This window comes from Canis lupus, chromosome 25, assembly GCF_003254725.2.
Source record: "Canis lupus dingo isolate Sandy chromosome 25, ASM325472v2, whole genome shotgun sequence".
Taxonomy (NCBI): Eukaryota; Metazoa; Chordata; class Mammalia; order Carnivora; family Canidae; genus Canis; species Canis lupus.
In genome coordinates, this window is record NC_064267.1 from 44,025,405 (window position 1) to 44,040,095 (window position 14,691).

General features: G+C 38.6%; 1 protein-coding gene and 1 non-coding gene across 10 annotated transcripts in view; both read left to right on the top strand.

Moving 5' to 3' along the window:
- The window catches only part of DIS3L2 (DIS3 like 3'-5' exoribonuclease 2), a 346,474-nt gene that overhangs the window by 156,960 nt on the left and 174,823 nt on the right, over window positions 1-14,691 (top strand). For all 9 annotated transcript variants that reach the window (XR_007405942.1, XR_007405943.1, XM_049101307.1 and 6 more), the window contains one exon: window positions 1,189-1,436. Coding sequence is in view for 7 of the 9 variants with exons in the window: in XM_049101307.1 (XP_048957264.1) it covers window positions 1,189-1,436 (248 nt within the window). In the remaining 2 variants the exon portion in view is untranslated. The remainder of the gene's footprint in view (window positions 1-1,188; window positions 1,437-14,691) is intronic.
- Window positions 9,914-10,048, top strand: LOC112670231 (U4 spliceosomal RNA). Its single transcript, XR_003142818.1, has one exon. It is a non-coding gene; the product is annotated as a U4 spliceosomal RNA (small nuclear RNA).

A 14,691-nucleotide genomic window follows, 5' to 3' on the forward strand; every position in this document is an offset into this window, starting at 1 on the left:
TCAGGGGCTGTGTATGAAGAAGGAGCAGTCTCTGTGCAAAGGGCCTGGGATAGACAAGCACATGTGAGGACAAGATCAAGGATTCCTGACAGAGGAGACAGCAGCTTGTTCAAAACAGAGTGGTGTTTTTCAAAGAAGAAGGAAGAGTTAGGAGAACATAGAGCCTATCATGGGACTGAGATTTGATGAGAGGACAGGTGTCCAATGGAGCAGCAGCCAGGTGCCTCTGGGGCAGAGGAGAGGCATGCTGACTGGTTGGAGATTCTTGGATTCTTGCTAGACAGGCTGAAGCCCCACATGGAGTCAGACATGAACAAGAGTGGTAGCCAGCTCACCAGCAGTCTAAGCCTTGGCTCAGGGGTCAGAGTGGAATGCTGGCAAGTAATTCCAGGGAAGAGACCAAAGTGCAGATGGTCTGCAGTGGGAAAAGGAAACAGTTCAGAAAGGACTTTCCAGGGTGAGTTAGGGGATTCACTTTCTTCAGGAATGCTTCTCTTTTGGTAGAGGTAGTATGTCCTTGTAGTGGTGTGGTGGCCTGAATCTTTGCCTGGTGAAATGAAAGAGTGGATTTAATGTTGGAAAGAAGGAAGGTGAAAAGGTTTCCAGCCTTTTTGTTTTTGGTTTTTGAGAGGGGGAGACAGAATCTTAGGCAGGCTCCACGCCCAGCTCAGAGCCTGCCATGGGGCTGGATCTCATAACCCTGAGATCGTGACCTGAGCTGAAATCAAGGGTCAGGTGCCTAACTGACTGAGTCACCCAGGCACCCTGGTTTCCAGGTTTTAAAGGCATAATAAAGACCAATTCCTTATTTATTTTTAATAACATTTTTAAAAAGCAACTACTATGTTGTTCATGTCAGAAAAATGTAATGCAGAGCAAATTCTTAGGACCATACATCCCTGCTGGAGTCTTAGATACATCCTTAAGACATAGGTCTTGGTTATATAGGCACTTTCATCTGATTCATCCATGTATTGCATGGTTTTCTCTGCATAAATATGCTCCCTGGATACTTAAGTTGTTACAACTTAAATATGTGTTTAGTCACAGAGCATCATGAGAGGCACTTCATTGGGACCTAGACAAACTGCTGGGCTCAGCTAGTTGACTAGATAATATCTTGCTGACTTCTTCTGTTATTCAGTCCTATAGGTAAACAACTTTTGACTATATCTTTGGTGTTTTCAGGTGGTTTACATCTCGGAGAAAAAACATTCCCGAGCAGCAACTGGCTTTCTCAAACTCTTGGCTGATAAGAACAGTGAACTGTTTAGGAAATATGCCCTGTTTTCTCCCTCGGACCACCGAGTGCCTAGAATTTATGTGCCTCTCAAGGACTGTCCCCAGGATTTTGTGACTCGGCCTAAAGATTATGCCAACACACTCTTCATCTGCCGCATCGTGGACTGGAAGGAGGACAGCAATTTTGCCCTGGGGTAGGTGATCTTTAGTAAGAAAAACCACAGAGCCTTGTCAGAACTCAGTTTAGGTGGCCTTTTGGTAAACTCTTTTATGTATTTTAGTTATTATTTCTTTATTTAAAACATGAGTACTTGGCATATTTGGGTCATGGTTTTTCGGAAATTGCTATTATCTACCACCTGGACTGGTCACCTGTGGGTTCCTTGAATCGCCAGGCAGTCACCTTTTTTTGTTTGTTTTTGGTTTGGGGCATAAAACAAGCAAACAAGCACATCCTGAGTCTCTACTTATTTCCCATTATGTCATGAACCCTGTTTGTAGTTATGAACTGCAAAGAATTTGTTGTATCAAACAATCAGACTCCTCCTTTCAGATGCTAGTGTTAAAATATGCAAAATTCCAGGCATTTCAGGGGACCCCAGTCTTCCATGCTTTAAAATACAAATATGAGGCAGCACGGTGGAGACAGCTGAGTGGTGGAGGTCAACAGGTTAGGGGTGCCTGGGGCCCCCTTGCAGACCAGCTGGTGTTGCAAAAAGCAGGTTCTTGATCTAGAGGAGGAGGATTTGTGGCCTGAGCTGCTAGATAGTGGCAAGATTGAGATTTGTGTCTCTGACTGATGCCAACCAGACTATCCTGGATCAATTCTCCACTATGCCTGTTCCCATGCTGCGGTGGAGCAACAATGTCTGCTTTCAAGTCACGCACGTGTTCTCCAACATCGAGACGGGCATCTGCTTTGTGTCTTTCAAACGCTGAGGCCAGGACATGCAGTTCTGGGCTGGTCTCTATGGAGCCTGTGTGACCAATTGCAGTGTGGTTGTGTGGGCCCAGCCATCTTAGTTGAGGGCTGTCCTTGCAAAACACCTTGACTGGTGCCTTCCAGGACCTGGGACCACTGGCCAGGACTTCTCATTAACCAAGGGCATGTACCTCCCTGGCATCCTGGGTACTCCAGGATCCATTCAAGGGTCCTGCTGGGCCCCCTCTTCAGGATCTGGAAACTACTAAGAAAGAAAGTTCTTTCTTCAGAGCTACCCACTGCTGTTTTGGGGCAGTCCTTCCCCTGTCGGTGAACACAGAGGAGTGCTGGTCTTACAGAGGGCTCTCGGTCCTCCCTTCGAAGACCCTCTGCCCTGTCTCCTCTCCATCCTGCTCTCAGGGGCTTTACCAATCCCTTTAGAGAAGGCCTCTCCTCTCTGAAGCAGAATCCCATCCTTATGGCTAGGACAGTTCCAGCCACCTTGGGTAGCAAACTTAACCTCTTGTAGCTTCAAGACTGGGACCAGGTTTCCCATCTGAAAGTCCACCAGCTCAAAAAATGTTTGGAGATTTTCAAGGATCAACCTGTGATTGTATGGTGCATAAAATTATTTTTTATTTTGAATTTTTTCACAAACATTGAGAGAATAATATATCAGCAACAACTATCTGCCAATCATATGTAATAAATTTATAATTTGGCCAAAAAATATAAATATGAAAGTATATTTTAATGATATGCTTTTTTGGTATCGATCCTTCAGAGGTTTTACTTCAGGTGTAAATTAAATTACCTGACTGGAAGTAGGAAGGGGTACCATGTTTTTATGGAAGCTGTCAGAAACCAGTCTAACTTAAATATAGATTATGGAGTCATAGAGCATCATGGATAACCACTTCATGTTGATCTGAAGGAACTGCTGAATGTAGCTGTTTGATCAAAAGCTGTACATGTTTTTTTACAAAACATTCTTACAATTGTATCCATTTTGAAAGAAGAACAATAGTAAGTTTTAGCTATATCTTTAGCCCTTTAATATGGATGACGTCTGGTTTATGCATCTCACAAAATGAAAATAAAGGTGTACAAGCAAAAAAATAAATAAAAGTGTACAAGCTATACAAGCAAAAAAATAAATAAATAAAGGTGTACAAGCTAGAAAAGTTTGTTCTGACACTTAGTTTTAAGCCAGTTTGGTGACTTGCTTGCTGGCCATCTGACTTGTACAGGATGGGCCCTTCTGGGAATGTCCTGTAGTTATAAGTACCAACACTAACTGGATGGCCACAGTGTACTGCTTTTATCTGATTTGTTCTATACTTAAGCCTCTTATGACTAGCAAAGTAAGCCAAATCAATTCTGTGTGTGACACCTCGTGCCATTTAAGAAATACTGTCCTGTGCCACTTTTTCAGTGACGTGAAGATCAGTGTGATTTATATGATCTCAGAGCCACTCAGGAACAATTCTACTTTTTTGTGCTCAAGTGGAGTGATTGCAATATCATAATTTTTAAGCCTAACTTGTTATCCAAAAGTGATGTCAACCCCTTGAGTCCTAAATAGTCTTCCTCTGAGGCTTGCCAGTTTCTCACCATCAAGTCCAAAGGCCTGATAATGGCTATGCCACCTGGCCCCTATTGGTTGGGCCTGCCACGCTCTATTTGGCAGTGAAAAGGGAAGAGTTTCACATCAAAGCAGGAAATCCAGCCTTGTCTTTTATCTGCCTGTCTTATCCCATTGTGTATACTTGATTGGACTACTTCCTTAGCTATCAAATTGTAAGGGTGTAGTCAAGAAATCTTCATGATGTGAGCTTCTCTTATTGCTGGAATGGTCTTACAGGTTCCTTTTTCACAGCTGAGCCATTATGTCATCAAGAACTCTTTCCTTGTGGGTAAATTACCGTGACAGTTGAAAAAGGAGTCAAACCTTTGAAGCAGCAGGGATGTTTGCAAGAAAGAACATTTGAAAAGAGTAGCCACATATTAATCATGTACTCCTCAAAATAAAAATATTTGAAGATCCTTATCCTGGGATGGAAAACACAACTAAGTTTTTCTCTACTTTCTTAGTGTTAAGACAGTAAAAGCTGTCATTTATGGAAATATGCCTTTTAAGATCTTAGTGAAGAAGAGAAAATTTATCTGGAGAAAGAAAGAAAATGTGGTAGGTGCTCATGATGAAGTTCTCAGATGGTGTCTCTCTCCTGAGGGGTGCGGACTGCAGCTGTTGGGCCTGGTGGTGGTCGCCTTGCCATTTGTCCTGGCTGTCGGTTACTGATCATTAGGCCCCAAGGTCACTGTTTCCCGATCAGAACATGCCAGGACTGCCTGGGCCCCCTCTCTCATCTTTGCTGGGTTTGGACCAGGAGTTTGAAGGTGGTGCTTGCTGTGGGTATGAGTGTTTGTGGCTAGCTTCCCCAGAAACTCTGCCCAAAAGCTGAGGTTAGCCAAAGTGGCTTCCTTTTGATTTTCTTCCCTGCCCCTGCACTCTGCTCTTAAAAATTTTCAAACTTCTTCTGTCTTTGTAATTGCTACTATTTATTCAAGTCCAAGGTCATTTACTCCTTCTATAGTTAAATTCAGTTCATGAGACAGGCATTGATCAACTATGTGTAAGTTGCTCTGCCATTTGGTGTGAGAAATACAAAGGTAAACAAGGTATGGTTTCTTTATTCAAAGAAATTATAGCCTAACCCAGAAGGACTTATATATAAACATAGGATTCATTTGATTCTAAGAAATGGAAGCCTAGTTGAGCTAATTTAAATAAAAGTAGAAATTAATATAATAAACTGGTGGTTCGAGATGCCTGGATGGCTCAGTGGTTGAGCATCTACCTTTGGCTTAGGGCATGATCCCGGGGTCCTGGGTTCGAGTCCTGCATCAGACTCCCCATGGGAGCCTGCTTCTCCCTCTGCCTATGCCTCTGCCTTTCTCTGTGTGTCTCTCATGAATAAATAAGTAAAATCTTAAAAAAATATAAATAAATAAAAATAAACTGGTGGTTCTCCTAAAACCCAGGGCAGGAAATGGATGGGGATCTCAGAACTAACAAGGTGGCAAAAGAATTGCAGCTTCTCTCTTAGCGATCCTGATAAGCCAGCTACCACATGCTATCTTTTCCATACCCTTTCTGCACATGAGCTGTATTATTTTGCATTCTCTACACAGCAGCCATCTTCCTGCTCAAAAGTATACATGATCCCCAAATTAGCACTGCCAGTCCTCTGCAGGTCACACACTGAAGTCTGGGTCACGATACAGTTATTTCTAGGGTAGAAAATCTTACTGTTCTAGCTTGAGACAGTTATTTGTCCTGATCAATAGTTTTAACCAGAGGTAGTAGTCCAGGGTCGCATGGCCCACTGCCCAGGGGGCAGGAACTGTGGGACTTGAGCCTCTGGGAATGAGTGTGGATAAAGCAGACAGATTGAATGGCCTGTCTCTTTAGCTGTAGCTTTAGTGTGAAACAGAATATTGTAAATTCTGCCATTGGAATAAAGTAGTTTTCTGGAAGTTTAGAGGACATGGGCAAAGGGAGAAATCTGGGATTGTTTCTGGGAGAACAGAAGCCTCTTTGCTGAAAGATCACTCTGATTGAGTCCAGAGAGAACAGGAGAGGATGGAACTGAAAGCAGGCAGTCCTAACAGGCTATTGTGTTAACATGGGGGTGGGGGTGGGGAGAACCGGAAATAGATGAACTGTAGTGAAGGCTGCAAAAGGAATGAAAAGATTCAGGGCGGGGGTGGGGGGGGGGTAGGGGAGGTGGGGGGAGATGAGGAAGGTGAGTTCTCCTAGACCCATTGGAAATTGTCCGATTGGAGAAGGACAGAACCTTGGGTGAACGCGCAGGTGTCTGACTTGAGTGTTGGGGAGATGACAATGGCATTTAAACCCGGTGCACTGTGAGCAGTCTCCCTGGCTCCTGCTCTTCCCTTCTCTTATGCCTCATTGTTTCCCAAGCTGACTGTGTGTGTTGGTAGTTCCAGACGTTTGCACACTACACTTGCTTTCCCAGCAGTGGATTTCTCCTCTCTCTGCTGTTCGTTTAGTGAAAAACTCAACTTACTTGCTTACTTAGTTTCTTACTTTATTTATTTATTGAAAAACTCAACTTTAAACATAACTCCTTTGTCTACTTGAAAAATGTTCCCCGAGTTCTCTCTCATGGGTGCTCCCATAATTTGTAATAATACTACCGTTATTGTAGCTCTGGCTCGTTTGTATTGTATTGCTTATACAAGGTATTTACTTGGACATGAGTTCTTTTAGGACAAGGACTCTCAGTGAAAGTTGCCTGGCTGGTTAGGAGGCCATCAACGTTGGTGCCCCCTTCTGTGTAAGCATTGCTTCTCTGGCCTTAGTGGCACTGTGGTGCCTCCCGTTAAGGGGAGACCAAAGACTATTATAGGACCGGAGACCTTTGGGTATTAGAAAGTTATTTTTCATCTTGTTCTTAGAGCTATCACGAGAGATCTCAGTTCAGCCTTGGTTACCGCCATACATCATATCTGCCACATATGCCTGCATGAATCTTAGTCCTGTAATGCTAGCAAAAACCAAGGTGATCAGTTCTTAGTGAACCCTTGCTGGCTTGTAGGGATCACTGCTGTTTGTTATACATCACAACATATTTAGTACTTTTCCTTTTAGTATGAGACTCTTGTCCAGGATACTTAAAAAGCCACATTGGCTTCCTCGCTGGAATGATTTGTAATTATGTAATCAGATTTACAGTTTTAAGAGCTTCCCAACCCTCTTAAATCATCTTTCCCTTTAGAAACTCTTACAGTAGAATTCAGGTTTATATTTTTTCAGGCTTTTGTGAAATCTACTGTGCTAAAATGTAGAGTTTATAGTTACAGCCTTTCCTTCCAGAATCTCATGAGCATGGAGATATCATGGTCACTTTCTCCAAGATTTATCATAGTTTCTTCTTGAATATTTAAGGATAAATCTTAAAGAAAATGGAAAAGCTTTATAGGATCTACCATAAGGAACATGATAGTGTTTCTTGGTAACACTCTAGACTAACTGAAGATATATAATGTGAATTGACCTAGAGCAAATAGATATATTTATATTATTTGCTCTAGCAAACTTTGGTAGCTTTAAGGGATGGGGAGAAGGAAAAATAAATAGGTCAGTGCAGGTAGAGCAGGATTGAGAAATTTGGGGTTGAATATGGGATTGTCTAGGCTTACTGGGAAGCCATTGAAATGAGGACTAGAGAAAGGGTCACAGTACTGCTCATTTTAATGAGCAAAGGACAGCAGCTTCTATTGGAGAGAGTGACTGGGTGAGATGAAGGGTGGGGGAAGTTCTGATTGATGAGGAATGTGGTAGAGGAGGACATGGTTGGGGGGAGGGGAGCCTGTCATCTCTTCTGGTATTGTTATCTCCCAGCTTTGACTGTCAAGTTCCAGTTATCAGGCAATTAGAAATATTTTTTGACCATTAGAAGCAAATACTATACTTTTACCACTCCATTCAGTTTTGATAGATACTGAATTTCTTATGAAGTAGCTATGAATTGGGGAGGTGATCTTTAAATTGTATTAAATTATTTTTAGTAGGAAAATGAGATAATAATGAGGTTGGTAGAAAAAAACAGGAGAAATTAGTTTCATTAATGCATAGCCTACAAGATTAGCAAATTCAAAAATAGCTCTATCCAGTCTTTTCCTCTATGCAAAAGGAGTAATTTCACCTTATTAAGAGTATGTTCCTTATCTGAAGGCTCCTCTTCTGAAGAAGAGGCTGAATTATATAATCCTCTGGCTTGAAACTTAGACATTTAAGTCCTTCTCAGGACTTAAATATGGCTTTAGCTGGCTATTAAAAGTAGCAAATCAGGCTGAGGAGGGGGCTCTGTTTTTGTGACTGTTGGGCTCCACCTGGTGGCCTCTAAGATCAGCTTTGGGAAAAGCTACATCTTCAACTTTGAGAGCATTCTGGTCAAAGCAGAGCAAAAGTAAAAGGGATGGAGGAGAATGGTCCTGAGCCAGGCTTTGGTTACCAAACCGTTCTTTCCCTTACTGTAGCAACACTTCTGCCATGGTTGTCATCTTCATCCACAGCTTCTAGGGCGTCTCCTTGAAAATGCTATCTTGAAAAGTATGAGAGCACCATCAGCCTTCTCTTAACACTCCTTAAATGGTTTCATCCTCCTCTTTGCTCCCTTCACATCTACATTTGGCGTTTCTGTGTCAATCTTCAGGGCCTTCCCTAAAATTGTGTAGTATTGTTGAGCCGTTTTTCTTCCTTTTTTTTTAATTTAAATTCAGTTAGCCAACATATAGTGCATCATTAGTTTCAGATGTAGTTTTCAGTAATTCATCAATTATGTATAATACCCAGTGCTCATCACATCACATGCCCTAGAGCCTTTTTTCTTTTCCACATTCTGCTGTTTTCACTGATCTTCCCACTTTTCCTGAAGTTCCCGTTCCTTACTTGCTGCTTTCTGCTGAGTCATGATAATGAGGCAGAAAAAGGGAAAATAACATGTTCCGTCCTCCTCATTATAGAAAATAATAAATAACATGTACATCCAAAGATGTGTTGTACTTGCCACACTTTTTCTTTACCTGTGTTGTTATGCGGCTTTTGGGTTCCAGGTGTTGTTGATGTTTGATTGCCCTCCACTTGCAGGTTTTCAAGGATCTGCTACCATTGTACCTGTTTGAATGCTGTTTCCAGCATGGACCAGTATGCCTGAGAGTGTTTACTTGAGTGATAATCATTACAGGAATGTATGTCTGTCCTCCTGCGTATAGCCTAGTTTTAAGGCTAAAACTTTATAAGAGACTATGTGGTGGAGACAGGAGGATGGATGATTTAGAACACTAAAGTTGACCATTAAGTGTTCTTATTTTCTTTTTTTTTTAATATTTTTTAAATTTTTATTTATTTATGATAGTCACACAGAGAGAGAGAGAGAGGCAGAGACATAGGCAGAGGGAGAAGCAGGCTCCATGCACCGGGAGCCCGACATGGGATTCGATCCCGGGTCTCCAGGATCGCGCCCTGGGCCAAAGGCGGGCGCTAAACCGCTGCGCCACCCAGGGATCCCTGTTCTTATTTTCTTTAAGGTAAAGAGGCTGATTGGCGGGGACTTGCTTGCTTAATTTCTTATATCTATAGCTTATCCTTCCCCTTAGTAAGTTTTTCACTTGTACATGACCCAGACCTAATGCTTATTTGTATAAAATATTCATACACACACATACACACACACACACACACACACACACACACAACCCCCACCGATGAACTACAGGAAACTAGGAATGTTGTTTCAGCATTATCCCCATGGATTCTATAGTAGGACCCAGTTGTAACATCATTGATTGTGAATGGGAATGGTATTTGTGGAGGAACTCTGGTGAGTGAGAAATATTGAAGTGGTAATCATTATAAATCATTCTAATGAGGACAGCTCTCTATCTCAAAATGATTTATTGTATTATCAAAATTAGAAAAAATTAATTTTTTGAAATACATACATATTATACATTTACTAATAAAATTATTTAAAACTTGTACCACTAGAAGTAAAAAAAAGCTTCTAGAATTTCACTCCCAGAAATAATTGCTATTAAGGGTTTGGTGTATATTTTCTAAAACATTGTTTTAAAAATACTTGTTAACACTCATTGCAAAGTATGTTTCACAGATAAAGTATACATGTAGCACTTACATAATTTTTGAATTCTAATATTAGCTTTGCTCAGTGGCAGTATCGTAGCCAATGAGGTTTATCCGAGGCGCAATTATTGCTAATTGAATTCTAATATTAAAACCAATCCACAAACTGACTACCCAGATTAAGAAATATATCACATTATTGTTGAAGAGCCCTATGTTCCTCTCTATCCTAACCACTAGTTTTTTTCTCCAAGAGGTAACCACTTTCTCAAACATGCTAATCACAATATGCTTTTATTTATACTTGACCCATATTTATTATCCCTAAAAGTATTAGTTTAGCTTGTTTCTCAACCTTACAAAAAAAATCCATGCTACATATATTCTTCTGTAAACTTGCTTTTTTCGTTTAACACTGTTTCTAAAATATATTCATAGATTTCATTCATTTTAATTCATAATATTTCTATTTCCTGAAATATACCACAATTTATTTATCTAGCATTGGATATTTGGGTTGAATCCAGGTTTTTCTATTAGAAATAATGCTCCAATGAACATTTAAGTGCTTACTAACTAAAGTTTCTCTAGATTCTACTCAAGAGTAAAGTTGTTACATCATGTATATGTGCATGTTAAGCTTTATAGCCAAACCATTTCCAAAGTGGTTGTGCCCATTTTTAATCCTACTAGTAGTATGTAAGAGTTTCTGTTGCTTCACATTTTTATCAACCCTGGATAGAGTTAGACTCTTCCATTTTTGCCATTCAGGTGATATCTTATGATCTTAATTTATATTTTCCCAATTACTAATGAGATTGAGCATCTTTTTATATTTATGGTTATTTTCTCTTCTAGGAAATATCTTCTTATCTTTTACATTATTTTCACAGTTAAATTTTTGTTTAGATAAATTTTCAGAAATTGCAAAATGATACAGAGGTTCCTATATACATTTAACCAGCTTCTCTTTATCTTAACATTTCACACTACCATAGAATATTTATGAAAACAAAGAAATTAGCCTTGGTATGATACTATTAAAATATAGAACTTATTCAGATCTTATAACTGTTTCCACTAACATCCTTATTCTGTCTGAGAAATTGGCCCAGAGTCCTATATTGCAGTTAGTTGTCATGTTGCTGTAGTTATTCCAGTTTGTGATAATTTGTCAGCCTTGTCTTTCATGACCTTGACACCTCTGAGGAGTACTGGTCAGTGATTTTGTAGAATATTTCTCAGTTTGGGTTTGTCTAACCTTTTCTCATGATTAGACTGAGATTAGGCATTATTGGGAAGGATATCATCAGAGGGGCAATGGGTGTCATATCAGGGAGTTCATGTATTACTGGTGATGTTAACCTTGATCACTTGGCTAAGAAAGTACCTACCAGAATTTCTAACTTACTGTTTTTCCCTTGTAATTATTAGACTTTGGGAAAGATTTTTTTGGGACTATGCAATTATTCTGTTTCTCTTTAAACTTTCACCAACTCATTTTAGCATTCATTTTTTATTGGGCTGTTATTTGATTTTTTGGAGTTAAGTATTCTAGAAACTAATCTTTTTAGCAGTTACTGGTAGGGAAAATATCTTCTCTGCAGTTTATGCCTTATTTTTTCATGTTACTAATGTTAATTTCTGAAGAACAGGCATTTTAAGTTGCATTTTCTAACTTTTTGATGGTGGTGTATAGAATTATTATAAACTTTTGTATATTAGTCCTGTATCCAGCCATCTTGCTAAATCTCCTTATTAATTTTAATATTTTGGACATAGTTTTCTTTGGATTTTCTGTGCAGATAATCACATCATTGGTAAGTAATGACAAGTTTGTTTCTTTCATTCTAATCCCTATAACTTTTATTTCTTTTTATTTTCCCAAACTTGCAATTGAAGAAGATATTTTCCATAGTAATAAGTCATGAAAGTTCAATTTTAAATGAAAGCAATTTTTTCCTGATATTTTTGAAGTGCTAATATTAATAACTTTGCTAATGTGACATGTAGTTATTAAAGGACTCTAGATACCTAAATACATGTCTTTGAGTTTTATTTGTTTTTACTATCTTCAGTTTTCTTAGTTTTCCTTTGGAGTTTTAAGAAGGAATAGTATGCCCTTTTTCCAGGCTCAAAAGCATTAATTCATTTATTCACTAAACTATCGTGTTTTGGACACCTAGGATGAACAAGTCTCAATATAAGATACAGAAATAATGTTTAGTCTCTTTAGGATGATCTTCTTTATCTGTTGGTAAAGAAGAGACATACGTAAAGCACTATGGCACAGCTAGAAAGTGGCAGGTGCCAGATAGGAGATAGAACCAAACGCCAGTGATAGCACTGAAGAGAGAGATCTATTCTGGAGGACAGGGTGGCTTTCTGGCCTTGCTGCTGTATTTCATGAAGGTGAAATCAACATGGTTTATGTTTTGTGGACCTACTTCACCATGGAAACTGTAAAGGGAATGCCATTAATATAGAAATATGTTGCTTAAGGAAGGAGCTACTTATAGTATTTTTATGCTCTAGAGCCAATAGTATAGTACCTTGTCAATATGGAGTGAGTACCTGCAAGATATATGATGTGAACAGTCCTGAGATTTTATTTTTGGTAGTAAGAGTGTTACATTTTCTGTGGCAAAGTGAAGGACAGAAAAGAGAAGTTTACTTCTCATGGAAGATACTTTAAAGTATTTTATATTAGTTAGGATGCTATTTTATATTAGGAAGATATTTTAAAGTATTTTATATTAGGATGCTTCCAAGTGATGGAAAACCCTGACCCAAAGTGATTTAAATAATAAGGGAATATATTATTTTACATAAGTGGGAATCCAGAGGTTGTGCAAGCTCCAGGGCTCAGTGACTTGATGATGTTATCAGTTTGCCCTTTGCCATCTTCAGTGATCTAGTAGTAGATTCTCCGTGTTAGTGAAGACAGCTGCCAGGATGGTCAGACTACATGCTCTCTTGATCAATCCAGCAAGGAAGGGGAAAATCCTGTCCACACAACCATGATACTGATCACAGTCTCCAGGGGAATCATACCCTGATTTTATTACAGTAATGAAGATCTGCCTTTGGAGCTGAAAATAAGATGAGTCCCCCATGTGAAAAAGATGAGGTTTCTGTTAGAAAGGAGAAAGATGGGGAATAAATGTTGGGTGGGCAACCAGTACTGCGCATCACAGGTTTTTATTAGATTATAGTAAATGTTTCTATATTTTTAATTAAAAATATTGTAATATTAAAAGAAGTCTAAAAAAATGAGAAAACTCATAATCCTTCTTCTCTAAAATAATTAATGCCAGTTTTAGCTATTCCCTTCAGTCTTTTCATAAGTGGTTTTACACTGTTAAACTATACTATACCTTTGTACATTTTGTTTTATGCCAGACATTTTTATGCTACATTTTCAAAATTATTTTTCTAAAATGCATAATAAACAATTGAACAAAAATGCCATGATTTAGTTTATCCTTTACCTGTTATCGAAATCTAGATTCCTTATTTTACTCTTTTGATTCAGTTTTTTAAAAATAAACTTTACTTTTAGAACAGTTTTAGATTTACAGAAAAATTGTTAAAATAGTACAGAGAGTTCTTATGTATCCCTGGACCTAATTCCCCTATTATTAACATATTAGTATGGTACATTTGTTGCAATTAATGAACCGATGCTGACAACATTGTGAACTGAGGTCCATACTTTTATTCAGAAATCCTTGATTTTTAAAAATTGAATGTCCTTTTTCTGTTCCAGGATACCTATACATTTAGTTGTTGTCATGTCTCCTTAGGATCCTCTTGGCTATGAGTTTCAAAGTTATTTTTGACGGACATATTTTAATACAGAGTTAGCTGAAGTATGATTTTTAAGAGAATCCGTTAGACATTTTGATGCAACATTAAATGATAGTTGTCCAAAAGCAGCTGTAGCTGTCTTTATAAGACAATGACGAAAAAACAGAAACTACTTAGAAAGCTGTAATATTTGAACCATAGCTATGAAAGGGAAAGTTATTTTCAGTATTTAAGTAAAACTTACACCAAAATTTTAAAATGCAATCAAACCCTTTTGTAAGACAGATATTGTAGTAGACTTTGCTTTTGTTTAGAACCCGGAATATTCTGATTTTTGGGGTGATGGCAGAATTTATGAGTAAATAGCGTAAGTCTTTCTGGGGCATCTAAGGCCCAAATGCATGAGCTCTTTCAGCATGCTGACCTGTTAGATTTTTATCTTCTGCAGGCTGTCCAGGCTATGCTGCTCTCAATTATATCTCCAGTGAAAATCTATAATAAATTTATTTAAATAAGGTACTTGAGAAATGTTCTCTGGAACTTAGTAAAATAAATGCTAATTACTGCTAATAGAAACTTGGAGTCATTGATAACATTTGGAAGCCATAACCAAAATATAATTTTGTCTCTATGAGCCATATTGTAATTTTAGTAAACAAATCAAGATTCTTTGGATTCAGAATATAGCCTAGAGAAAAATTTTGCCAGAACGCAAAGCACTAATAAAATTAAAGACAATTTTTTTTCATTAAATTTCAGTAAAGGTACGATGACTGATATGACTTTGTTCAGACAATTAATATTAGGTCCATCTTTACCTGCTTACTTTTGTTCTCCTTCCTTTTCACCTTCCCTCCCCAACAGAGGTGGATTCAGTACTCAGCACTAGTCTTCTTTTCAGAGAGATTTCTCCATCTCTTGGTAGGCCACAGTTCTTCATCTAGTAGTTTTTCAGAAAAGGTTTATGAAAACTATGTTCCTTGAGTTCTTGCATTTAGAAATCTTCATCTTCAAAATCCAGTAGCATCACTAGAATATGTTT